Genomic DNA, 27,334 nt, shown 5'->3' with positions numbered 1-27,334 from the left:
GACTAATATTCGTAGAGGTAACATTAATAACTCCCCCTTTTTTTCATATCGTGAGCAAACACAAGGAGAGAGAGAGAGAAGCTTGGCCGACTGCACCGACAGATTTAATGTTATTCACTTATCCACTTAAGATTCACATCATTCTTTTATTATATTCAGCAGAAACAACATTGTGTATGTCCAGTTTCAAAGGGAAATGTGTGCATGTCATTCGAGCAGTTCAACAAGAGAAACACCCGACTATGACAAATCCCATTTATCCAAGCCTGATCATTTCATTAACAATTAGCTGTTTGTGTTATTTAAAGTAAGTAATTTATGGCGCACACACACACACACACACACACACACACACACACACACACACACACACACACACACACACACACACACACACACACACACACACACACACACACACACACACACACACACACACACACACACACACACCATGCAATGACCCTGATTGTACAAGTGAGAGGTATGATGGGTATTATTTGGAGCCCAAACTCCAAAAGTAACAACATGGCCTTTACAGTCTCACTTAAAACTGTTCATATGTCGTGTCTTGGTCCAAGAAGACAATCCCAGCATCTGCTTCAGTGCAACTTTTCATATCACATAGCAGTTTCATTTTGCCGTCCACCGTCCAAATGTGTATGTGTCTTGAAGCGGCCGGTGAGAAGTGACAACTGTCAGCACTCTCTTCCCACTGCTGATTTGGATTAAAGGTATTCAGACTGTGAAGTTTCAGAGGAGGGGGTGACTTCTATCTTAGGTGTTTTAAATTTCAAATGAAGTGTAAAAAGAGCAAGACTGCTGCTTTTCTTTGTGCAAAGCACAAGAGTCACGGTCACATATTCTCCCTCTGTCCTGGCTTTTCCTTGGCATTGAGTTGCCCCGATCAGCCATGAAGCATCCATAAGTGCAAGTCCCACTGATGACTATGGTAATGCAGATGAGAAGGCTTTGAGCAGCAGGTCAGCAGCCAGGCCTGGGGAGATGGCTCCTTTGGTGACCCTCTCCTCGAGGTGGGGGAGAGCCTCTCTGACCCTGGGGTGATTCTGGAAATGGCAGAGGGCGTTCTCCTGGATCAGAGTCCACATCCAAATCCTCTGCTGAGCCCTCCGCCGGCCCTGCAGTTCACCGCTGGCTAGCATGGCGTCCCGGTACGACTCTATCGTGGCCCAGACGTCTGGGATGCCCTCGTTGGTGTATGAGGAGGCGCGCACCACCTGAGGAGGGAGTTAGGGGGAAGGGGTGCGGGATGCACGTGTGAATACAACGGGTCTCTTTCTCAACACTATAGTACTGTCCCACTCATGCTGCAAAACTGGGCCTTTTCTGTGACCGCAGCAGACCTCTAGAATACTCTTCCTATGAAATCCTCTGTTTGTGATGAATTTCCTCTCATTTCTTATTGTGACTTCACTTTGTATCGTGTTTTTTTAAATGATATTTGTTCAGGCCTACGAGTACTGAGCAACGCAGACACATTTACATTGATTTTTAAAATATTGATTTATGTGCTTTGTGTTTAAACAAGTAAACGATAAAAAGGTAGTCCTGCGTATGTTTTAGTTTGAGCGATATGCAAAACAAAAATTCCAAAAAAACAGTGTCGGCTTTGTTGTTAATAATAAAAAGAGCATTTTGCATTTAGTTAATTGCAGTCGAGTCTGGGGAGTCGCTGCTTTTTGGGTTATTTCTATGTTTAAGATGTTTTTGCGATGCACCTCTAACATGGAAGACGCCGTTACAAACAAACAGTGTCGTTCCCAGAACACCTCGCTCACACATGCAATCTGTGCAGAAATGTCACTTATGCGTTTAGTTCAAGTGACTGCATGTCTCTGTTCAGAGCTTGCTGCAGATTCAAAAGCACATGATGAAATTCAGGGTAACGTTCACATTCAACGCAGACACAGAAGTGAAAGAGCCTCACATTTAGGAAGGCAAAACAAAGTTCATTCAGTCAGTGCATTGAAACTGTTCATATAAAAGTTTACCGTCTGTTATTTATCACTTCATTACACACGCGGGAATAGAAATGAGAAAAGGGAGTTTGGAGGAGGAGAGATAAGACCTCAGTGATGTCAAAGAAAACCTCAGATAGTCCCGACTGCTAAAGCGTAATGAAATTACACGTATCATTTAGAGATAATTTGACATAAACTGCTAATCAACAAAGTTGAATGTGGCAGCCTGATAAATATTGGCAGTCTGTGATCGACAGCCAATTATGAATCCTCTAATTACATCACTGAGTTAATCATTTTACAAGGACTTGATTTGAGTCTGATGCAAAAACAGGAAATCAAACTTTGTGAGACTAAACATACTGCACGCTCGCCGAATTATCCTCGTTAAAGCGTCTAGCCAAGCACATAGATTTGCTTTTATTACCTCCAGCAAGGAAGTTATGTTTTCGGGTTCGGTTTGTTCGTCCGTTAATAGTTTTCAGTGAAACTACTTTCTCCTTTTATGAAAACTGTGAGGTAAGTGACAAAATATGTTGGCGAACGGACGCTATAAAAAGGGATACTCCGTGTATCATATCATTGTACCTTGAACGTCCTTGCCACCCGGGGCTCTAACATGTTTTTCTAACATTTTCCTGACATTTTATAGAACAAACAATTAAATCAATTGACACATTAATTGTTAGTTGCAGCGCTAATTGTTAGTAAAAGTAGTTCATCAGCATTTTTCACACATCACTAAGAAATCAAAGTAGCATTCATGCCATGCCATTCATGTTTTACGTTTTCATGCTGAGTGAGCTGGACAATAGAGGGCAGACTGATAAAGATGAGAGACAGCGAGAGACTCAAATCATAGATTATGCTGCTGTAGGCAAAGCAATCAGACACAAAGGAGGGCAAGACAGCAAAAGTAAGGATAAATACAGAGGAGACGATGAAGAACAGTTTTTATGTCGAGTGCGCAGGCTTCTAATCAGCGAAATGCATGACGCAGCAGCAGAGTATTCAGAGCAGCAGGAGTAGGGGGGGTGGCGGGGGAGGAGAGGGGTGGGGGTGTTTCCTGGCAGCGTGCCCAGTGGGCAGATGCTGCATTGGGCTGGGAAAACAAAGGGACAAGGCCAGGCAGGCAGGCAGGCAGGCAGGCAGGCGGGTGAGCTGGGACATGTGGGGAGGGGTGAGACACTGCAGTACTGAAACTGTGATGCCATGACATCATCACCATCATCATCATCATCATTATTATTATCATCATCATCGTCCTCCTCCCGCCCCCTCCTGGGTCAGCTGACCTCTCAGTGGGACGGCTTGTTGGTTCCACAGAGCAGTGTTACTTCTGCTGCGGCTGCCCAGTAGGTCAAATGTTGAACACTTGTCAATTACCCTTTTTTATTTTATTAAATGCCTAATCATGCTGTTGTTGGCTCCTTCCCTCACTACACTGCCTACACACACACACACACACACACACACACACACACACACACACACACACACACACACATTCCCTTACACACATACACACACCTTAGGGTTCCAGGACTTGGACTGTCTCCTGAGCAGCTTGAGTGCGCTGGTGTATTCAGTCTGGATCCTCCTGGCTGGCACCAACAGGTCTCCATCCGACTTCGTCACCACCACCAAGTCGGCCCTCTCGATGATGCCCCTCTTGATACCCTGGACATAGATTTTGGCATTACACAGAGGGGGGGGGGGGGGTCATTAACTTCTCAAAACACTGTAAATAAATCGGATGTCTAGACACCTAATCTGCTGAGGGATCTGTGTACAGAATGATGGATGGAGCAGGTTGGCTGCCAGTTTACTTATTTATTATTCTGATATTGTTGCTTTCCATCCATCCCTCACTGCTGTCAGCTTCTGACTGATTCAACACAAGGAGAGCAGTTGAGTTTGTTTTATAACAGTTAAGGCCTTTACGCACCGGGGACGTGATAACGCTGAAAGGAGGCAACACAGTTTGACGTCTTGGTTAAGACTTCAGAGCCTCCGTGTTGCCCTTTTAATAAGCCTCGCTTTGAACACGTCCGTTCTGCACAACGTGATTGGTTGCTGCCTTTATCCGCTCAGAATAAAATCGACCTCATTCCGGCAATAAAATGATGCCGCTTTGTCACGTTTCGTGTGAAAGTATTCACGACAAAAAAAGGCGGTTTGAACAAGAAAAGGCCTGCGGTGTGTGTAAAGGTCTTCAGCTGATGACTCGAGGCTGAATAACTGCAGCTTCAAGTGTTGTTTGGGATTTATCCATGTGAGATATTACATACAAGTTATTTTGCTCTACTTGAGTCACGTAATGTGTCACACAATAATGCAATTAAATGTCTGTATGTAACATAGTTTTGTTACAAGTTTGTGCTGTTGGGGATACTGTACTTTCAATCTGAATAAAACACATTTACTGTTTATATGTAAGTTCGATTAGTTTTATTTAAGATTTAATTACAGTAATCGAAACTTGAGCTGCTTAATGTCCTGTAATGACCCCCGTAATATTAATCCTAATGAGTTAGGCTATGTAGTGTTTTTCAACATACTCCTCTTTATATACAAATGTAGACGCAAAAGTCAGTTCCTGCTTAATAATGACAATGTGTATTTGAATGATTCAATATGTAGATTAGATCATTTTTTCATCATCGACACAGATGGGCTTGTTGCTGCTCGTGTCTTTCACTTACCTGGAGTTCGTCGCCCCCTGCTGGTGGAATCAGCAGCACAAACATGTCGACCATGTCAGCCACTGCAAACTCTGACTGGCCGACACCTGGAAACAAAGACAGATTTAAGTGTCACCACAACATATGACGCCTGCTCTCGCAGCTAAATCAGTTGTATCATTCAGTTACATGTTACAGTTACTTCAAGACACAATGTTGTTGATTTTATACTGCATTTAATGTGTCAATGTTCTCGTAAGGCAATGTTGCACTGAACAATGATCCATTTGTGATGTTTGGTTCAAGACCAAGAGAAAATAATTGTGTGTCATTCACTTGCATCGAAACATTTTGTATCAATGCGCAGCTGATTAACTTCATGAACATGTGCCACTCTTCATTTTTTTTAAAAGATGCAACTGAAATGCCAGATTTAAGGGAGAAGAAATAAAAAAAATAGGTGTATATTCCATCCACTTTGAGATACACCTGTAAACACAGCGTCTTACCTACGGTCTCTACCAGGACAATGTCATATCCCGCTCCCTCACAGAGGACAACGGCCTCGTTAGTTGTTCTGGTGACTCCACCAAGTGTTCCTGAGGCCGGAGACGGCCTGATAAAAGCATCCATGTCTCTGGAGAGTTCAGTCATACGAGTCTTATCACCCATCAGAGACCCTGCAACAAGACGGGGTTGTGGCGGGAATTTAACAACATGGTGCAGCAACTGCTGCAATTCCTACAAACATCTATTGTGCATTGTGAAGCACCCAATAGCATCTGTTCATCAGTATCACATGATGAGGATCTGTTTACCTCCTGTAGTGCAGGAGGACGGGTCAACAGCCAGCACGGAAACTTTATGTCCACGTTCTGTCAACATCTTCCCAACCACCTCAATGAAGGACGACTTCCCTGCTCCTGGAGGTCCGGACAGACCTGAGACATCAACAGAGCAATCGAATCAGCTACACATGGCAGTAAGAACTGAGTTCTCGGACTAAAAACAGACTTAAATTAAGGATAAATTGTATAAATCTCCCCTCTATAGGTTTGAAACTAACACCGGTGACTGAACCTTGTAGCATATGTAATATGTAAAACTCAACAATAAACCTATTGTGTCATGACATCATCCAGGAGATTCACGTATGTATGTGTAGAGGATAAAACTGTAACATCTAATGCAATCTTTACAGGGATAATAATGTTCAGTTTTGATTGAAACTGTCAGAGAGGCAAGCATCTTGTCTTTGAACATGGCCGCTTGGTACGGACACTTGAATGTCAACTGTAGAGGGTAACTGTCAAGAGTGGTTAACACGAGCAGAAGATTATAGGGAAACCACAGACGTAAGAAAGCGGCATGCATGTTCTGAATACCAAAAGAAAGCTCTAGACATAACAAGTGACCCGTAGCCACAATTTAAAGTGCTTCCTTCGGGAAGAAGCTTTAAAGTGCAACAAGCAATTTGTCAATGCAGCTCACTATTTCATATATGTATTAATATTTCATTTAATGGGTTGTGAACTGTTCAAAACTTGTATTTAATTTGTGTACATCATTTTATTTCAAGCTACTACATACAGTTCCACTAACCTGTTGCAGGTGGGACATAATTAAGAGAGGCGCGTTTCTAAGACACATGTTCAGTTACATCAAAGCTTTGTGGATGCTGATCAATACATTGTGGACCTCAGCTCTGTCTGGTGAGCTGCTATCCTCTATCTGCAGTGCAGTTAAATGATTAAATACATGGTCAAACCAAACCCCCCACCCCTCGCCTCACATTTGTCTTGTTTGCACAATGTACTTTCTTTGCTGTGTGTAACATACGATTGAACTCCAAGCTCTTCTGATGTTTTTACCTTGTTCTGACTGTTGTCTTATTTGTAATTCACGTTGATGGTGAAGCTAAAGAAATGTTTCCACAGTGGACAATAAAGTTTACTAACTAACCTTCTTAAATGTAGAATTTCTGGCAGATCAGTTTCATTGCAATAAATTGTACTGTATAGATGTATAAAGTGATCAGGGAGGGTAAAGCGCAGTTTCCCTTGGTGTTTTCCTCACGCAGCTAAATACAAAAAACCTTAAGCCACTCAGACCACACACCTACTCTGAAGGCCACCGGCTTCCCCCCATTACGACTCTCCTGCTCCCTCCTGTAGGCAAGCACCCTCTGCAGCAGCACCTGGGCCAGCTCTTTTTTCCTGGGATGCTGGGTCTCCACCAAAGTGATGGACTCAGCCAGAGACGCCCGCTGTCCTCCGATCAGCCCTTTGTACAGTTTATCCAACAGTCTCTGCTCAGGCCCACTCAGGTCCTGTATGTGCTGCCTGAGGGTTGAGCTGCTCACAGCCCTCCTGTGCTGCTGGCAGCTGTGACCGGCGATGGTGCTCTGGTAACAGGTGTGGGAACCAGTGAAGACCCTTTGGTGGAGGCAGCATGCTGAGGGGACAGTGAACGAGGAGGGGAGGGAAGAGATGTGGCGCAGGAGGGAGAAGCCAAACTGTCGCATTTTAGGGTAAATATGGGGAATCTAAGAGGAGAAGATGAAAAACAATGAGACAGTGGGGATTCTGAAACGTGTTTCTTTCTTTATCATCTATTTAGCCAGGAATGTCCCATTAAGATACAAGATCTCTTCCAGGCAGGAGTCCTGGTCATAAGCAGTTTCACATAAAAACAATTGCACATATTAGAACACTTACAACACATAAAAGGGCAACACAAGGGGAATAGTTAGTAAAAGAAAAGAGGCATACAGGCCATGGCAGCAATGATGGAGTTAATGATTATGTAAAACCACAACATGCCCTTCAATCCAACGGCCCACCATTTTTAAAGCTAGAGTGAAGATACTGGTACCAACCATGTCATTTTATCTGAATGAAAATGTGCTCTATAGGTACCTATAAGTCTCCCCTTTACACACATGCCTACTTTATGCTAATCTCAAGCAGTTTGGGGCAAACACCACGCAGTTTTGTGCATGCAGTGTAAATGTGTTATTGTATTCATGTGTGATAATGCAAGAACCAGCTATTCCTCGACCTTACTGTATACAATGACGTGCTGTGACCTCCAGGATATTGACTGCCTCATGAAACTTTACAACCACAAAGTATAGACCTAGGGCATTTAGAGGATGCATGGCCTTCCTATCTTTATTGACCATAAAGTGGTTTCTGAGTAATTTCAAGAACAGAAGTGCTTACGGCCGAAAATGCAATTCTTGCAGACATCTCCAAATGTCAAAAGTGTTAGATACAAATCACATCATGACTTTTTCTTTTGTGTTCCTCAATGTCTCAGTGTCTTAATGTGGTAGTTTGGGGGCATTTGTTTTTACTATTTTACTATTTGTATCAATTCTCTGTAATTAATAATTTATCTAAATTATTTTTAATATTTTGTATTGCTCATTTACGACTACAACATCTTCACACACAGTACTGAGCTGCATCTCAAATTATTCTTCAGGTTGAAAGCTTTCAGATGATTTACACCACCTCCATCCCCCACCCCTCTAAACAAGGGGAGGGGGTAGCAAGAGGTTAAACATGTATTCAAAGAGGGGAGTACTTCAAAATGTATATAAAATTAACTATAGCTCCATATGAGTTACGATTTTAAATGACAAAAAGACAGAAAACATGACTTTAGCGGTATCTAATGCTGAACATTAGGGACATGGCTAATTAACTTCCAGACTGTTACAAAACTAGCTTTTTAAACGGTTATCTTCATTTGCACGTGAGGCTAACATTACGTGAACGCGACGTTTGCCCGTCCTGCAAGTGTAAATACAGTTGTCACACATATATTATAGCTAATAAAATACTTAAAACAAATAGTTTGAAATGAGAATGAACGCTGACCTCGTACCTTCACGAATGTATATGGAGGTGTTACATATCAACGGTTGTTTCTTTCATCCACTTCCTGTTTCCGGTGACGTGCGGCACCGCCCCCCCCGTCAAATGGTTCCGTCGATTTATTTATGCAAAACAAATCTATAAATAAAGATATCTACCAAATGTATATAACACGGCATTTGTTTAAAAAAATTATGTGAGGTAATGAGTCGTTTAGGTATTAAGTAAAAATGATGACAGGAGACAACTTTAACCAGCAGGTGGCAGCAGAGGTTAATCTTCCCGTCCCACATGAACCATGGCTGTATAATACATCCACAAACTGGCTCTTCTCCCTGGAAATCATCAAACTTTGCAACAAGTTTCCGCTGCTTTACTAAATGTTTAAATATTGTATTACTCCCAGACTGTTAATTGTAGCTTATTTTTCGGTTTTACAGTCAATGAATCCTTTATTTATAAATGCACACCTCTTAAATGAAGAGGAACTTTGTGTTTTGTGTGTTTTGGACAATTTCTCTTGACATAAATGATAATAGAATATACAGCTTGCATTTGTCATGCTTTTTAAATACCTAATCATAAACACCTGTTTATCCTCATGTCAGTAGTAAGAACATTAGATCACCCAAAGTCTTTAAGAGAGGACCGGCCGAGGCTACTCCAAAAGGGTTCGATTATAAAAGGATTACAATTTGTTGAGCTATTGGACTAATTAAGTACAAAACAGACAATACAATAGTGGGCAAACATTTAGTAAAGCAGCAGAAATTCAAGTGATGAAACCAAAAATGAATAAATCATTTTCATGATGACAGAAATCTTTACTTTAAAAAGCAACTGATAACATGTATTTAAATATGTTTTAAAAAACGTGATCTTTACACTTTCTATAGAACTTAAAAAGTGCACTGCAGATCTTAAAGTAATAGCAAAATAGTGAACCTTCATTTAGTTAGAACTAAAAGTGCAACACTGAAAATGATATTCAGATATAATAATAGAAAAAGCACAAAATCTGCATTTTATATGACAAATCTGCATGTCTCCTAAAACATTAATTGACACAAATACCGTGTTAATATGTTTTAAAGCTCTAAATACATTTGGCTTTCACTTAAGAGTTTAAAGTGAAAGCATGCAGACACCTCTGATGGCTCATCAGTACTTCACAGGGTTGTAACACGCAGGGCAGACTAACAGTCAATTAATAATTGTTTCCACCCAATTTTAGCAACTAAGAGACTCAGTCTCTAGTTGAGCGAAGCGTTTAGAGACTGACTTGAGAGTCTAAACACTCACTAACACTTTAATCCCTGGTCTCTCGTCCACCTGATGTGCCCGTCTGTGGAATTTGGGAGAAACATGCAAACTCTTGGGAGGCAACAGTACTAACCACTGTGCAACCATACCACCCACGTCATGTACAGTCACATGGAACTCCTGCACGCACAAACACTCTCTCACACACACACACACACACACACACATTTAAGTCAGTGCTTTCCAGGGGAGCTTCCTGGAAGATTGTTGCAAATGTTCCAGTACTGTCGCAATGTTTACCATAAAACAAATGAAAACACATTTCATGTATTTTCCTGCAATTTACTGGAAAATGCAATCATGTTTAACATTAATGCAGTTGGCTTTTAGATGCACTTGTAATTGTTGTGCCTCCCTAATTGAAGGTCTACATTCACACACACACACACGCATACATACACACACACACACACACACACACACAAACAGTGGTTGATGTTTTTGAAAGTCCCTGACAATACCAAGATGCATATTTTCTTAGCATGGGTGGCCTGTAATTAAACAGACAGGCACACAAATATAAAAACACACACACACACACACACCCTGACACAGTGTTCATAAAAGAAACCGAGATATTGCATGTAATGAAACAAATTTATTGAATCTTCCAGTAGAGGCTTGATATTCATGGAATAAAACTGCTTTTCTGGGAGTTTTACTGAGCAAAAACACAAAGAAGGAGAAAAAACTAAAACAAAACAAAGAGGCAATGTGTGAAAGTGCAGACGAACAAAACAGAAAACATGTTAAAAAAATACAAAAAGAATGTAAAGAGTAATACAGTTTAATAGCAAAGAGGATTGCTCAAAGCATAAACACATTGAATGGCAAAATCTGCATTTTATAAAAGAATATTAGGACACCAGTAACTGATACCTTTTTCTCAGTCAACAATTAAAATTTGAATGCTCAACATTTTCCCATAACAGTCATTAACACGTTTTGCTCAGTCGATGTAATAAGAGAATGAAGCAGTCACTGAAATATGTATGTCCTCAATGTGACTCTGTATTTGACACATTAGATTTTGCTGCAGAGTGTACAGCGAGCGACAAACTAAACTGCACTTGCCTCTGCTTCTTGTGGTGTTCAGCTCCCAGTCTTAAATGTGTAACACTACACTAACCAAACTATGCTTTGCAAAAACCAGACTGCACAGCACATATTCTAATAGTGAATATATCTAAACACTATTCTTTTTTTGCCTTAAAATCCATTTGAAACACAAGATGAGCAACATTTAAACATTAGTCTTTTTTTCTGAATAGTCTGAAATGCCCTTTTAATGCCGTGCCCCACACTAAACCCCACTCTAAACTCTCAAACTCTCCCTAATGTGGCCTTTCTATTATTTTCATGATCTGTGGTTATGGGATTTTACTTTTAGAACAACTTTGTACTGCTTGAGTTTATTAACCTGAAACAATAACACTAAGAGGAAACAGCATACTTGTTTAAGTATCTGGAGATTATTACACATTTTCAGTCATACTGGTCAACCTCCAAGTCCCTGCGAACGTTTTACATGTTGTAAGTACATTTCATGCCGACCTCATTGCAGTCAGGCAGTTAGACAGCAGCCGACTGCAATTTTGGTGACGTGGAATGTCCCATAATTATTGTAACAACACACGTGTATCTGGATTTGAGAGGGAATATTTAGATGAAAACTAGTAATGAGTCAGAATAATAGAACAATGAAAAAGAGACATTGTTGGAGCAAGATCAGGGAGGATACTTGCGCCGTGATGAGTGTGATGGTCTAATTATTACAGTTGGTCACAAAGATCAAGTATCTTCCAGTTGCATCGCGCTCACTTTGCTTACTCCTCTCCCAGACTGTAAATGTGCCCAATTCAGACATCCTTCAAGTAGAGAACAAACCGACCAAAGCCGCCCAGCCCAACTGGTCCCAGATCAGCTTGTGTTTCAGTCAAAACCTCCATCAGTTATCGGAAAAGGCAGACAGGCTGAACCACAAGCCAATCTGTGACCCTACTCTTGCTACTTAGACCAAATTGCTGGGGTATAGACAGCCACGGGGGGGCCGAGGACAGTGAAGCCTAGGAGACGGAGGATATAGGGTTGTGGGGGGAGCCCATCTGGGTTAGCACCTTATCCAACCACTGCAGGGGACCATGCAGGTGAATCTCAATCCAGCAGGGTGTGCTGGTCACATCCTGGCGGTGGTACTCTGCTCCCCAGCCCTGGAACACATTAAAACACATCATTTGAAATGACGCCACAGGATTGTGCAAGTTGTTGTTGTACTAATTAAAGATAAGGTGTTGCTGTCTGAAGATACTGTTCATTGCACCGGGAAGAGAAAAGGTAGAATGTGCACAGTTGAGAAGATGCATCAAGTAATAGAAAGTAGAGAAAGTGAACTACTTATTACATTGTGCACATTTTATTCTTTATCTAAAGAATGTTTGGGAAGTCTTAAATCCAATTTCAAAATAACATTTATATATTCCCAGATTTCTGAAACAACAACATACAACTTAAAACTCAATTAAATGAGTTTATTTGAAATATAGGAAGTCTACAAATGCAATATTGTTCTTTAAAATAAAAAATAAAAAGATCAGCTTACCTTAACGAAGCTCATGCGGATGGTACACATCTTGGTGAGCTCATAAACGGCCTCGAAGCCGTGGTTGACGGACTGGGCCAGCAGCTCAGCAAACTCCTGGTTGTTGAAGATTTTCAGGCTGCAGCCGCTGGGAATCTTACACACAGTTGTGGGATGGAAGCCGTGGTGGTAGTTACAGTTACGACTCTGGACGAAGATACTGCTGTCACTCAGACATTCTGCATACACCTCCCCTCCAACGTAATACAGATGGACACCTGAGAGGAAGCGGGAAAGAATAAAGTCTTGGTCACCTGGTGAAGCAGAGCTGTTACTGTGTCACTTTCATCAGCAAAAAAAAACATCAGTGTGCTCATCTTAAAAATCAATGCATTCAAATGTTTACTCGATTTGTTGTTACTGTTCCTATTGACAACATGAATTGATTTAGTCCCTGCACCTTTGCCGATGTGCCGCCTGGTGTTCTCAATGGTGGAGTTGCGGTTGACGTTGGAGAGCAGGCCGAGGCAGAATCGGTTGCGGTTGTTGGAGGGATCTGTGAAGCCGTCGACGAGCACGCTGGTGGAGGACGCCTGGAACGCCTCTCCGACGCGATTGTTGAGCTCGTAGTAAACAATAGAGCACCAGTGCTTGGGTTCCTCGTAGGCCACGGGCTGCACATCTGCGCAGGAAACACATTAACAGGTCACAGGAGTGAGCCGAGTACACTGCAGACGCAGACGCAGACGCAGACACATTTAATGCACATTTAAGACTCCTCTGAGAAGACTCCGGTGCAGACGAGCTGCCAGGAGCCACTGATGCCAGCTATAAATCTTACTCATCTGCAAAATTATTTCTTCCAAATTGTCCCACATAGCCAATAACAACGATTTGAATAAATATATAGGACCCACTGGCTACATTTGTGTACACTTATGCTGAACAAAATCAATAGGGATGCATCCTAAATGCCTATTGTCTGAGGTCTGTGTGCCAGCCTTTATTGAACAGAAAAACCGTCAATAGAAGGTGCCTGGCCATGCTCTCTGAGCGAGTGCCAGCTGGCCTCACTCTCTCTGAGAGAGAGAGAGAGAGGAATAAATCCTGTTTATCCAAGCGCATACTTCTCTCAAACTTCCCCTGTAGCGTGGCACTGGCTGGCAGGTGTGTTTTGTCTGTCTCCTTCCTGGAGCTGGCCTACAATAGAAACCCGCTCCCCTGTGCAGGATGCAGCTTGTGGAAAAGAACTCAAAAAACTCCCCAAACTTCAGCAAACATTTGAACAGCTCCACCCGCTACTGCTGTCACCGTGTGTGGGCAGAATGTTTGGGCCCTGAGTGCATGATCATAAAAAAGTAGAAATATGTAGTTGGTCAGGTGTGGAAAACTCAAGTTCAAACCAAAGTCCAGCTGTTGTTACAAAGTGAGGCGAGAATATTTGAACTGCAAACACCTGCATGGTGTTTTAGTGCAGAAATATATGTTTTTTAGCATTAATGAAAAGGTTTGGTTCCAGTTTCCATTGTTTTGGCCATCGTTTTTATTGGTTGTAATAACGTCACGCTCACCAAAGTAATTACTGACATATGAGAATGTGTTACAACCGAGTGTGACGGTCAGACAGGTTGTAATAAAAGCCAATAGTTTAGTGTTGTGACCAGGATATGAAATAAGAAAAGACAAAAATTCTGCTTCACAAGATTGCTTCTTTTTCATACTTTTGCCTCTTCATGCTCTAGAAATCGTTCTGAGTAGGGAAAATCCCTCTTTGATTGCACTGCTTGTGACTCAGACATGCCTGTTGTGATGAGAGGTTGCAAGATGGTTTTGCTTTGTACAGAGGGGTCACAGGCAAAGCAGGCTGGCAGCAACTGATCTAAATCATCTGATATGTTAAGTACAATAGGTATTAGCAGCTGTAAAAGGAAGTCAGTCTGTAAACTGTGAGGAAAGTATCGGCTATATTTAGCCTGATCTGAAGTCATTTATAAATGTAATCTGTGCAAAAGATGAGAGAGAACACTCAACATCATTTTATATATAGTTCATTCAGGAAACTTAGGCAAAGTCTGCACTGAAGCAACAAACACCGGAGGACATTTTAAAGCAGAGAGACATTCCAGAAGGTTTTACAGAGACGGGTTGTTTGTTGTCATTTTGTAAAATGTAAAGAAAATCATTTAGGAACAGCTTGGATAAAGGCTTTTTCTTCTCAATGCAATGCAGAGCTATTTAATTGCCAAGCATATATCTTGTATTGATTTTAATAACTTTAATGTACTAGAAGTGTGTACTGTGCAGCTGTATTATCTAGGAAAATAGAAGCATCGGATCAGGACTTTATTAAATGACTCGGATCGGGTGCAAGAAAACTTGATTAGGACATTCCTAGAAACGATGGAATTACCCTTTAAATCAGACGGCTCTGGAGTCCAATACATGTCCATAGTACTGTAGGGTCTATTGCGTATTCATGAACGCACGGTTCAGAAAATTGCCCCACATTTCAGATCTGAAGTTGGAGGTAATTAGTGAATTTTATCGTTAACGAGTTTTCAAGTCATTACAACCAGCAGAGAAGATATACTGTAAGTCCCAGCTTTTATAGACCTCATAAAGCTGCTCTGTGGCCGGGCTTAATTTGCTGAGGCTTTGAGCTTCCCATGGGCTCGCACCCACAGACAGAGCCTCGCTGTAAACTAGCAGATCCTATCCACACACTGTTCAGGTTTTATCTGACAGGATATGGCATACCGAGTCAGCTGAGTTGTTTTTCTTCTTCTTCTCTTTTTTTGTATTCGAAAGTTCGACCACAAAAGAATAAAACAAAAAAAGCTTTAAAAACAACCAGACTTCCAAGAAATCTTTGCCCCTGCAGATCAAGGCGAGCAGGTGCAGACAGCTTTATGTGGATGATATCACCGTGAATTCAAGGGCGGATGTGTGAGTGCGTGTGTGATATAGTAACTGCCATGGTTACCTGGCCGGTTGTTACTCTCTATGGGCAGGGCTGGAACCAGGAGGTTGGTGTCCATTGGCTGGGGGCAATCCTGAGTCATCTGCTCCTCTGGGGGCATGTAGGCAGGAGGAGGAGTGTCTGCATCAGGAAGGAGGCAAAAACAAAGAGCAGGGAAGTGAGTTGTTGTTGTTCAGTGAGGAGGAAAAGTTGAAGAAAAGTCCACCATTGGAGCTCACCTGGCATCTGGAATGGACTGCCGGGGTCAGTGCTGGATGGTGACTGAGGGAAGGTGGCGCTGCTGCTGCCGCTTCCCGGCGAGTTCGGGAAGCTGTTTACCGGCGAAGTAGGAAAATTGGGGGGCATTGTGTTTGCCTGAGCAAAGGATTCTGGGAAGGTGGCATTCTGTGGCATGTGCGGCTCATTCTGTTGTAGAGGGTTGCGGAAGCGAGGCAACATTGTATGCTTGGCGTTGAACTCGCTGTTCCTTGGTACCAACACAGGGGGCAGCACTGAGGAAGAAATAAAAATGGTTAAAACAGGAAGTGCTTCGATGCGTCAGCAGTTTTTCCACCAATCACTGTATGTTTTTGCAGTTTGTAGAGAAAGAAAGCTTTAAAGCTCTTGTGTGGGGCTGCAAGTAACATATAAAGGCCCTGTCACACACATCCGTATGACAGAATCGTACGCCGGCGCATACGAAAATTTGTCAGAGTCCAAATACGTCCAACTTTTCATCGGATCGTAAAAGTGAACATATACGCCATACAAAAATATGGCGTATATAAAATATCGGCAACATGCTGGTGTACGTAGATATAAGGTAAGGTATAAGTAGTATTCGTTAAGAGCAGGCGGTGTTACGCTGGGGTGCGTTGTTGAACGCTGAAGTTTTGAGCATTTTCAAAATTACTGGACGTAACCGACGTGTGCTTCATAAGATATGCAGACGCTACGTGACGTTAGACATACGTGAATACGGAATACGTACGTGAATATTTACCTACGTGACTACGTTAGAGGAACGTTAGATATAGGCTACGTCGGCTGACGGTGAATCCGCCAACTTATTGATAACGAGGTGATACCCTATTCCTACCCGATGTTAAGATTATGCCTGACGACGGAGTAACTTATTAAACGTGTTTCTACAGGACAGCTAGCGTTCAGCATGTTAGCCGTTCTCCAGCATCAGCATGACGTGAACCAGATGGCACTTTTCCAGCTCCGTTGGCCAGACGCTCTGATACGTTTTAAATAAGTAAGTGATACGCTATCAATGTTTGACATACGTATAATAATTCGTTATGTATTCGTAATGTATACGTACAGCTAAAAACGTCCAACTTTTCCACAGAAAAGTTGGACGTTTTTAGCTAATTTTCATATACGGCGGCATGTTTCTGCCATACAGAACTGTGTATGTCTGGCGTGTTCGGCGTAACGTCTGCGTCCTTCAAACGATCACAACTTACCCTTAATTTATATCAACCTATTGCCGATATTTTGTATGCGCCGGGCATACGTTTCTGTCATACGGATATGTGCGACAGGGCCAATAAACTGCCAATCACAAGTTCCCCGGAGCCAAAGCTGAAATGATTTATCAGTCCGATCAACAGTCCAAAACTTTGAAAAGATGCAAGTCCTCACATTTTGAAGCTGGACTGAATGTTTTATCTTACCAGATGACTTGCATAAATGTTCAGTAAATATTCAGCGTATTACTGTGGCATGATCATTGAACAGCCTGCATTCAATAAGAATATGGTTCTAGTTTTTAGTTCAGTTTCTCTCTCTTTTTAGGTATACTTTTATTTGACTTGCTTATTTATTATTTATGGGTTTTTATTGTAGGACCATTGGGAATAATGAAGAACTTCTTTTATCTACCTCGGTTTAATGATTAATCCTCTAATCGTTTCGGCACTGTAGACATTGTGTACAGTCACACACGCATGTGACACCTATTCACACAAACTGAAAAGGAATTGTGTTATTTGACTCCAACATATTAAATAAATATTGTTCTGGCACTCTCCATGTTTCGGAGTTATAAGTGCAGATGTCCCTGCATTTTTCAAATGTCAGCTTCCAGTCTGTTGGCAGACTCTCGGGTTTCTGCTTTGAAAAGACATTGTGAGGCGAGCCATTCTCGAGTAATTCATCACTTGGCGTATCTACCCTGGCTGATGTGTGGGCTATTCAGGTGCAGTACATACAAACCACAGAGATATGCTCCACTTGTGTCTATAAATACCTGTGCAGATAAATAAAGCTGGTACTGAAATTTTAGACGGGGCCCACAGTGCTGTCAGTACTCCTGCAGGTAGCCCATGTGTGCTGCAGCGGGCCAATGCATCAATGTAGCAGTTTATTTCAAAGGTTATATGTGGAGCAGGTGTTTGGTTGAATAGTGAAGGGAGATTGACAGGATGTGTGTGTAGGCGGGGGGTGTTAGGGGGGTGTGTGGACAGACAGGTGCTGTGGGGTTTAATCACCTTAGCCCTCCGTCTTCCAACCGCTGCTAAAACAAAAAGTGTGCAAGGCAGGCAACAACTCTTTCCTCCCATTGTGTGTGGGTGACTAGCTTCCTGTTCCAGCCATCCTCAGAGAAACTGTGTGTGCAGTCATATGTGTGTGTGTGTGTGTGTGTGTATCCTGGTTTTTATAACACACGTGCAAGTGCGAGAGTGTGTGTGTGTGTCTACACGTGTGCATAAATGTTTAAAAAAAAGGCCAGCAGCACAGAGCATGCTCAAAACAAAGCCCTCATTCTCCCCCAGATGGAAATTCCTGCTCTACACACACATGAACGAACACACACACACACACATGGCCCTTTACACACTAGCAACCTACACACAGCTGTTTCTATCTTGTCAGCTGACCCTTATTTTCTGTTTAGTAAGAGGCCGAATAGCATTTGTTTGTCTTGTTTGTCTCTTCTAACATAGTTAGTTAAATATAGCCTAGTTTTATCAGAGAGCTTATAATGATTTTACTTTTTTAATTAGATTTGAATGTTGTGGGGTTTTTAATCCATTTGATAGTTTTTAATTTGATTGTTAGTTGACGATCTGCTGCCTCGCGTGAAGCACTTTGTAACTTCGGTTTAAGCAAAATCTCCTGATCCTAGATTTAATGTGAGGTAAAATTCTGCATATCAGTCTTGTAAATAAAAGGTGTGTGCTGTCAGTGCATCTCTAATTATTTCAGGATCATCTCACTCACCTGGACTGTCCACTCGTTTGTAGTGGTAGGGGTTGATGCACACATCCTTCTGTTTGGAGCCAAAGGGATACTCGCAGCACTCCAGGGCCTTCAGCTCGTGGTGGGACTGCAGGTCGGGCCAGCGCCACACCCGACAATAAATGACATGCGGCAGACCTTTTCTATGGGACACCTGCAGCCGCCCATCCAGGGAGCGGGGGATTGTCACACAGTTACTGACCTGACCCGGGCAGCTGAGAGCCCTCTCCAGCTCCTCCATGGCTCCCTTCTTCTTTTTCAGTTTCTTAACCAGAGCGTCCACGGCCTTTTCCGCCCATTTCTCTTCCTCGTCTCCCTGCTTCCAACCGAGCAGTCGCTTAACCGCCGGGCTGGTGAAGGAGAAGAGCGAGGTGACGTTCATGTTGGACAAGCCGCCCTCCTCCCCTCTCCTTTCTCTCCAAAAGAAGTATGAGCAGCGGTCGTTGACAGTCCTAGAAGACCTAGTCTTAGAAGAGAAAGGGTGAAACGGTTGTCCTTTTGGAGTTTCAGATAACCCTCAGCTTCCAAGATGTAAGATAAGGTCCTCTTGAACGTCACTCACTAGAAGAAAAGGAGAGGTAGGTTAGCATGTCTGAGTAAAACATGTCTTTCTTTCAGAGATTTCAAACACATTTCTGCAGATCAGTCCTGTTTATAGTGTCCTTTCTAACAAAGTTGTAGCAAGTATGTTGAATTTGAACCTCTCCCCCTTTTGCCTCACTAGCAGCGCTGACGTCTCACCAGAAGATTGCCAGAACAGCCCTTGATGAGGCGATGATGTCACCATTATAGTCGTTACCATTATATGTCGATCATGGCTTCTGGGAAACTGGCAGAGGAGTCACCGCAGGACACCCTGCTGTGAACGTCCCATCCAGGCATTCTCCAGATTGCTTCCTGTCCGTATGGCTTGTCACATTACCACCACTCACTGATGTCATTTACAGTAAAGGACTTCACATGTAGCCTACACACAACCTGCAGGAATTCAACCAGCAGGTTTAAAACCTGATTCACTTTGCAGACATGTACTCTTTCCCAGGTTTAATCTGCCACCCTGTTCGTATCTTCAACATCTGATTCAGACTGTAGCTATGTATATGACAGCTCAAATTGTTATATATATATCTATATATATATATATAGATATATATATCTATATATAGATATATATATCTATATATATAGATATATATATATGTGCGACATTCTCAGAAACTCATGAAAAATATTTACCACAATTTTAAAAAGCCCAAGCTGATGTCTTCGATTTAGTTATTTATGCAACCAACAATTGAAAATTGATGATTTATGATTATTACTATCATAGTAGACAAGGAAAACCGGCAAATATTTACATTTGACAAGCTGGAACCAGTTCATTTCTGGCATTGTCATCAATAAATGTCTTTGACAATGAATCAATTAAAATGATTGTGAAACTAATGGATTAATAGACTCATCGTTTTAGCTCAAAACTAAATCACAAATGTCCTCTTTGCAATATAAAACTCAATATGCAGTGACAGATTTATCCACATTGCCAACCAGTTTTACTTGATAAGACTATAAGTCCTCTCCGTCGCTCTCTCTCTCTCACAAACACGTTTCAGTAACATCTAGAGCAAACAAAGTGTTTGTCTGACGACTCTGCATCTGTGTGAAATTTGAAAAGATCTTTCAGATGGAGACTTTCAATAAGCAAATGTTCTATAAACACCCCCGACCAACAAACACTTTTTTGGGCAGGAATCTGGCAATGGGCAGGACAATAAAAAGGAAGTGCATGTGGACCCCAGGATAAATGTGCCCATTCACTCGGGTCCCACGGGAGCAATTCAGCAGCCAGGACGTACACGCATTCTAGCTATTAAAATGGAAAACACGAGCACATTGAGCTCTCCCAGTAGCAACTTCTTTTCAAGCTTTTTTTTCTGAATGCAATTAGGGAAGATAGAAACATAGTTATGTTTGAGGTTTGGCTTTGCACTAATGCTCATATGCAATCCTAGAATCAAATCAACAGCTTGTCAGAAATCCACAACCTTTTATCCGCACTGACTCATGGGTGAGGATGCATCACTCTCCGACAGTAAAGCCTGCAGTATATTGGATTTCCTACGAGCAGGAACAACTACATCATTAAGACTGCTCTGTAGTTATTCTTGGCCCTTCAGATTATGGGATGAATAGCGATTTCTATCTTTGTCAGCTACTGCATGTGTAGGCTAGATCATGCTGACAGGTGCTGTTTACAACGTGAGTGTGTGTTTGTGTGTAGCGTGTGTTGTGGGGGGGCCCTGGACCTGCACCTATACTTAGCTTTGATCACATTGGCTAATCAAAAGTGACGCTGAACAACTAAAAGGGAGGGGACTCTGGAGTATGTGAGTGTGTTTGCGTGTGCGATATCATTTTCATTATGATGTCACAAACTACTAGCATCCTAAAAGAACAACTCTCCACCATCCCAGAGACAGGAAACAGGCTGTGTAGTTATGTCTTCATATCTGTCATCGCCCGCACAGCAGCGACATCACTTCCTCTCGCTGAGAGCTGCAGGTTTTTCCACAGGTGCAGGGTGGGAGACGAAAAAGGCAGTTTCCTAAACTCTCCACCTCTAACTTTTATCTTCCTTTCTTGCTCTCTCTCACCAGTGAAAGTGTTCAGATGGGTCAGAGATGTCATGGGCGTGGCTAATCACCAGTAAGAAAGATTATAAATCTGACCAGCACACAACCCTAATCTCAAATGTTAATGGTCCAGTCTTTGCTCGCCTTGTTCCGCCATCAAAGTTTCTGTATTTCTGTGCTGTTGTTCCAAACTACTGTAAACTATGTGTATTATTGTTGTTATATCACTAAATATTTCCAAAATGTTCAAGAGCTGATGTAGCGCACTGCTTTGTGACCTTGTCTGACTCTAAGCTGACTCAGCACATCTTCACAAAAAACAAAAGATGTACTTGGACTCTGAGTGTGTAGTAGAGCATAACAATACAGCATAAAGTTCAAAAGGCAATAACTGCAATATCATCTTTGTGCCACGGTCACCAGCCAGACAGGCAGGGAGTCTTTTTGATCCACTTCCAGCCGCAAAGATGCTTTGATGGCCTCTCAGTAACATCCAGCGCTCTCAGCACAAGTTCAGGACCGGCTGCAGAAAGACGACCTTTAATCCATTTCAGAGGGAAGATTCCAGAAAGTTCTGTTGTGTACCATCTGGAGCAGGATTCACAACCCCGTGCTGTCATTCTGCTGCAGCTGGAGACGATATCTCTTGGATATTTCCAACCCTGACAGTTAGAAATATCTTGACGGCTGGCCTGACCGCATGCTTATTTAAAGGGTCTGATATGGCTTTGTGTTGGTTCTTTGGACAATGCTAGTTTAGAGTTGTCTGTGAGGCAGTCGAAATATAAAGACGCCATTGTGCCTCCATGTTCCTTCTATACCTATGTATAGACTGGGATGTTCGCATGACATAAACAGGCTTTTTGTGCACCAACTTTCCAAACGACTCTTTAAAAATTCTACTTTAAATAGACAACAAAGTAAGGATCTAATCCTAATGCAAAATAAAAGTCCTTATTTTGTCACCTTGAAAGATGTTTTTCACTCATAAGTTGGAGACTCAGCTGATTTCCTCAAAATCATACTAAAATTTTGTTTCACTTTGTGATTGTTTTCAATCAATCACAGATAAATGCTGATTTAAAAGTAGCAATTTCTGTAAATCTACGAACAGCAACCTGTACAGCTGCATTGATCTTGTTGCCACTACTTTTCATGGATGTAGTTGATGATGACACTTTATCCCACCTACACGACTCTGATTGGTTTGCTTTAAACCTTTGTTTAAATCCCTAAGAAATCTTAAATGTGGGAAGTGATTTAGATTGCGACTAACAATGATTTGCCTCAGGTTGTATATATATATATATACAAACAGCCCAAAACACAAACGTACTAACAATAATACAAACCATTAAAAAAGCAGAAATGTCTAGGGGATAGATAGCTTACACGATTACCTGCTTCTCATTTATTGTCGATACATTTTCTATTCCTTACATCAAACATCTATATGTAGTCATCAACCTTTGAGCCTAATCACCCCTGTCTCACACAGTCAATGAAGAGTCACACAGATGCCTGCACTGGCCTTGGCCGCTGCTCTCCTCCCTATAAAAGCTGAAACACACACCATCATTTACACAACAGCTCCATAAAACCCACTCTGACATTCCCTACAGCTGAGTCCGGGCAATGCTCTCTCGCTATTGTGTTAGCGGTACCTTGTTATGGCCATCAGTTAGCCCACCGGACAGAGACTGAGGCTAATGGGAGCACAGAATGGGATCATGCGACACTGACAGGCGGAGGCTTTGACCCACCTGGTGCGAGCTGTTAGCCACTACACTAGTCCCATGGATCATTTTGCACCGCTCCAGTGTCTGTTAATCAATTTAGGCCTGGGCTGTGTAGGATGAGGAGGCAGTAATGATGCTCTCTGGACCCTCCCCAGGGACGGAGCATTATAAAGAAGCTACATTATTTATCAGCAGGGTCCTGGACGGGGCCTCCATTAGCCCCCGCTCAATGGAGTCACTGGCTATAAACAGAGGAGTGCAGGAAGAGAGAGAGTGGTAGATAAAGAGAGAGAGAAAGGAAGAGGGAGGGAATTATGCAGAAAGAGAAAGAGAGGAAGAAAGTGAGAGTGACGGCAAAGCCAGAGACGTGAGACAGAGGGATTGTTTTGGAGAGAGAGACAAAAACCCTCGTATATCGTGTGTGTTCTCGATTAAGCGTGTTCAAGGGTCATTACTGAGTAAAGAGTAACACTACAAGGATGCAATATATGCTCTTTTACAAATACAAATCATAGCAATGCAGCAATGACGTTTGAAAGAATCTCCAGAGTAGCAGTTGTTGTAAAGTTCAATCTCACGTATGAGCTATATCTCTGTTTTATATTGTTTAAAACATTCTTTATCTACAATTATTTGCAGATTAATTGACAGTGAAAATAATGTCTAGATGCAGCCCTAGTGAACAAAACCCTTTCATCCATTTAACAAAAGAAGCCAAATGTTAAAATGTGTTTAAACACAAACATATGTAAAAACACAGTAAAAAGTCTAAAATTGACAACATTTGAATTTAAATTAGGATCAAAGACACGAAATTACAAATCTGACCTGACATTTTTTAATAGGATCAATTGTATTTTGTTATTAAGGAGTGTAACTAAAATATTAGTGCGACATTTTAAAATTTAAACTTAATCTGTCTCGTGTTTGTCTAGATTACTGGCCAACATATGAGGTAAAATAAAGTATTTGCAATAACGTAATATTGGCTGATATATCACTACTATTACTCCTTCCATCACTTCCAATAGCCAGTAAATGCAGACATTTACCACAGCCACTCACGTCTAATGAAACGAAGAGCAGAGCTTGAAATAACCACATGAGGTGCTGCCCTTAGTGACTAGACATGGCATTGACCTGGGGGGGTTGCTTAAACTCGCCGGGGGTCACTTTTCCTCACAAACACCGACGCACACCCAGCTCTGACCTAGTAAACATTACACTGATACAAGTGAGAAACATCTAGCGAGCCACACTTCCACTAGTAAAACACTAGAAAACCTTCGGACACAAACACCGTGGTTAGTATTGCCCTGACTTTAAAAAAAGGCTGAACTGGGATCAGATTCTTTATGTCCCAGACACACCAGTCTGTCCCACATACGACTGCAGACATAACTAGCAAACACATGGGGTTTCAAGCAGCTATCTCAACCATGCTTGGCACTCAGTGTTGGGTTAGTGTTGTGTTAGGGTGGACACCTCACCCCGACACATGGCGCATGATGTCCGGGCCGTACAGACACACAGGAGGGTTTTTAACGCTCACTACTGTTGTGACTGACTCTCTGGATACAGGAATGCTGCTAACCTATATTTACACCTTGTTGTTGAGTAGGTATGTAGTTGCCTTTGCTATGACTATAGATAGATAGATAGATAGATAGATAGATAGATAGATAGATAGATAGATAGATAGATAGAGGCATGATAAAATCATCTGACAATCACATCTGTTTATTAAAGAGGCTAAAACTAACCCTGTCATTTCAATCCTATAAAAACACAGTTTTGTTTTCAAACCGAATTTAAAGCTGCATACCCTGGTGATGCAGGAATAAAAAACGATTAAACAATTGGAAGTAAATCACGGACAAGGACAAATTCCTGTCCTTTGGGTAATCTGATATGTCATCTTCAATAATGTCAGGAGATCTAGCCTTAGCTGCTCTAGGTCTCTCTCTCTCACCCTCCCTCCGTTCTCCCTCTCTCTACCACATACACAAATTCATAAACACATTGACACACCTAAAGCCAGACACATGTCGTGTGCTGCACACTAGTGCACCAGTTGAAATAGCCTCAGCAAGTCAGCATGAGCCAAAAGAGAGTTACATGATAAAATACTTTTTGTTTTTAATGGCAAGAGGTAAAAAGGGGAGGCTATGTGTGATTTGTAACCAGAGTGGTGCAATATACTGCATACTTATTCATTCATTCATCAAAATATGATCAGTTAACAAGTATATGATGCAAAAAGACCACATCCTGTAGTTTAATAAGCCAGAAAACACTATGCCACCATACTAATATATAGTATAGAGATAATCATTTAATCATTTAAGTCATTAGTAAAAAGAAATAATGCTGAATATTCAGCGTCTTGCTTCTGAAAATGTGAGGATTGGCTGCTTATCTCTATCATTGGGTTTAAGCCATTTGAATATATTTCTTTGGGCTTTAGGAAATTGTGATGGCCATTTTTCACAATCTTCTGACATTTAATAGACCATGCAATTTAGCTTAACGAACCAAATAGCCCCATGCCATGTGTGTAATAACTGCAGTTTCATCTTTATTTCCTCCAGAATAATCACTGTGTACAGCAGTATGCATTACATTTATTAGAGCTTCTACTGAAATCATTTTTAGAGTGATTTAACCCCAATGTATGCTGCTTTTACAGTCCAAAAGCAGCACTTCTACAATATACCTTTAAAAAACGTACTCTTTTTCTGCAATATACAGTAGGCTAAGCTACATTATTACATGATTACTATAGTTCTTTAGCACAACACTGGTGTTTTTAACACGTAGCCTAAACAATTAGCTTACACCCTTGTGAAAATGTGGCTAAATGTGCAGCTCCAGTCTGAAACTGTGGTTAAAAACTGTGAAGGAAAAAAAGAAAAGTTTGAAGCTGCCAATAGACACACTGTTGAGTTGATAACCGCTGGGGTCTACTTCCTTACAAACAGAGCCATGCACACTATAACAGGTGACATTTCACATAAAGAAACTTTTCATTTAGCACGTTGGAAAAGAAAAGAAAAAGTTTACAGTACCTTTTTCTTTCTCTGCTGCTCTCTCTCTCTCTCCCTCTCTCTCTCTCTCTCTCTCCTCTCTCTGCCTGTCTTGGGTCTGCTCGACCTGGCGTCAGTCAGTCGCGGAGCCGCCTCACCCTCCGCTGAACGCCAGTATCACGCCGCGGGGATGCAGCCCCGACAATAACAAGACCTACTTTTCACACATCTAACATCTTCATTCACTGTGTGGAAACCGATTATGTAACCGTGTGAAACAATGCTGTTTTCTCGCTAAATACAAAGAGCTTCTCACCAGCTACTTTTCAGATGACCAAGTGTGTTGTTGCAGTGAAATGATGCTTGTTTGATGCAGTTCAGACTAAGAAAGAAAGCAGAAAGGGCACCTCTTCACTTCAGAGCCTCCCACAACATCCCTGCAAAATGTGGGATAGTTGTTTAATTGTTCCTGTCTGCATGTATTATACAAGTAATTGCGCAATGAGAGAATTTGAGGACTTTTTCTCACCCTAGTACCTTCCAAAATACAACAAAAAGCATCTTAAATGGACACGTATAGGACAACACTAGACCATCAGTTCCAATTACAGGCTATGATTGCCCCAAGCAAAAACGTTCATTCATTCTCTCTCTGTTTTTACTAAATAAAACGACTCTTCTTCTCCATACTTTGCCAGTCATCTGTTGCAGCAGTGTAACTGACAGGCGGGTAACTCTGTGGTTTATCTGTAGTGAACTCCTGAACTGCACAGTGTTAAGCCTGCCTCTCAGTTCCCCTCTTGCTTTGATTGTGATATGATAAGCTCTATTTATGTTGTCAGGAGAACAAAAGTATCCAAGAGCAGGGTAAGCAGGAGCATGCTTATACATGCCATAATCTCAATTCTCACCTCAAGACATTAATGCACACACACACACACAACCAGTTCATCCCTGAAGCAGGCTTCCACACTGGTGGGCATGTAGAGGTATAATTTTGCAATGTCAAGAGTGAAACTTCCAACAGTTCTTCAAACCATCTCATTAATATTGCATGATAATGCATGAAAATAGCCTTCAGCCAGGGTAGCAGCAGCAGCAGCAGCAGCCAGAGGACATTAGGTGTCATTTCCACAAAAGTGAGTTAAATCAGTCCATACATATGTGCATTAGAAATAATATTCTAAAATAATACAGAATATCTTTGAATATCTTATCTGATCAACAAAGTTAAAGAGATGTATTCCATGTGACAACATATGATTTTATAGATA

The 27,334-nt window shown here is 41.7% G+C and overlaps 2 protein-coding genes across 3 annotated transcripts; both read right to left on the bottom strand.

Annotated features, from left to right (window-relative positions):
- Positions 1 to 436: 436 nt before the first annotated feature.
- Positions 437 to 8,648, bottom strand: mmaa (metabolism of cobalamin associated A). Of its 2 annotated transcripts, none has more exons than XM_029443506.1 (7): positions 8,561 to 8,648; positions 6,785 to 7,211; positions 5,485 to 5,607; positions 5,176 to 5,346; positions 4,688 to 4,773; positions 3,513 to 3,662; positions 437 to 1,238 (listed from the first exon to the last, which is right to left on the bottom strand). In XM_029443506.1, the coding sequence occupies exons 2-7, from the start codon at positions 7,188 to 7,190 to the stop codon at positions 948 to 950; spliced, it is 1,227 nt and encodes a 408-aa protein (XP_029299366.1). In that variant the 5' UTR covers positions 7,191 to 7,211; positions 8,561 to 8,648; the 3' UTR covers positions 437 to 947. The 2 variants fall into 2 exon arrangements, with proteins under 2 accessions (XP_029299366.1, XP_029299374.1); XM_029443514.1 differs by having other exon boundaries at positions 8,554 to 8,631.
- Positions 8,649 to 10,451: 1,803 nt separating this feature from the next.
- On the bottom strand, positions 10,452 to 26,214 carry smad1 (SMAD family member 1). The gene is made up of 7 exons (XM_029438853.1): positions 26,103 to 26,214; positions 18,645 to 19,223; positions 15,650 to 15,922; positions 15,435 to 15,551; positions 12,912 to 13,133; positions 12,473 to 12,729; positions 10,452 to 12,083 (listed from the first exon to the last, which is right to left on the bottom strand). Exons 2-7 carry the CDS (start codon positions 19,042 to 19,044, stop codon positions 11,940 to 11,942), a joined length of 1,413 nt encoding a protein of 470 aa, XP_029294713.1. The 5' UTR covers positions 19,045 to 19,223; positions 26,103 to 26,214; the 3' UTR covers positions 10,452 to 11,939.
- Positions 26,215 to 27,334: the final 1,120 nt, after the last annotated feature.

The sequence above is a fragment of the Cottoperca gobio genome, chromosome 1 (genome assembly GCF_900634415.1).
Source record: "Cottoperca gobio chromosome 1, fCotGob3.1, whole genome shotgun sequence".
In the NCBI taxonomy this organism is placed as follows: Eukaryota; Metazoa; Chordata; class Actinopteri; order Perciformes; family Bovichtidae; genus Cottoperca; species Cottoperca gobio.
This window is presented reverse-complemented; position numbering and strand designations above follow the sequence as displayed.

Bases quoted from the DNA above. Each gene is read 5' to 3' on its own strand.
- mmaa (XM_029443506.1), bottom strand. From the start codon at position 7,190: ATGCGACAGTTTGGCTTCTCCCTCCTGCGCCACATCTCTTCCCTCCCC. The intron at 5,608-6,784 runs GTGTGTGGTCTG...TTGATGTCTCAG, and splicing joins GCCGGTGGCCTTCAGAGTAG to GTCTGTCCGGACCTCCAGGA. The intron at 3,663-4,687 runs GTAAGTGAAAGA...ATCTATGTCCAG, and splicing joins CAGGGGGCGACGAACTCCAG to GGTATCAAGAGGGGCATCAT.
- smad1 (XM_029438853.1), bottom strand. From the start codon at position 19,044: ATGAACGTCACCTCGCTCTTCTCCTTCACCAGCCCGGCGGTTAAGCGA. The intron at 15,923-18,644 runs GTGAGTGAGATG...TTTCTTCCTCAG, and splicing joins CAAACGAGTGGACAGTCCAG to TGCTGCCCCCTGTGTTGGTA. The intron at 12,084-12,472 runs GTAAGCTGATCT...AATGTGTTCCAG, and splicing joins TCCGCATGAGCTTCGTTAAG to GGCTGGGGAGCAGAGTACCA.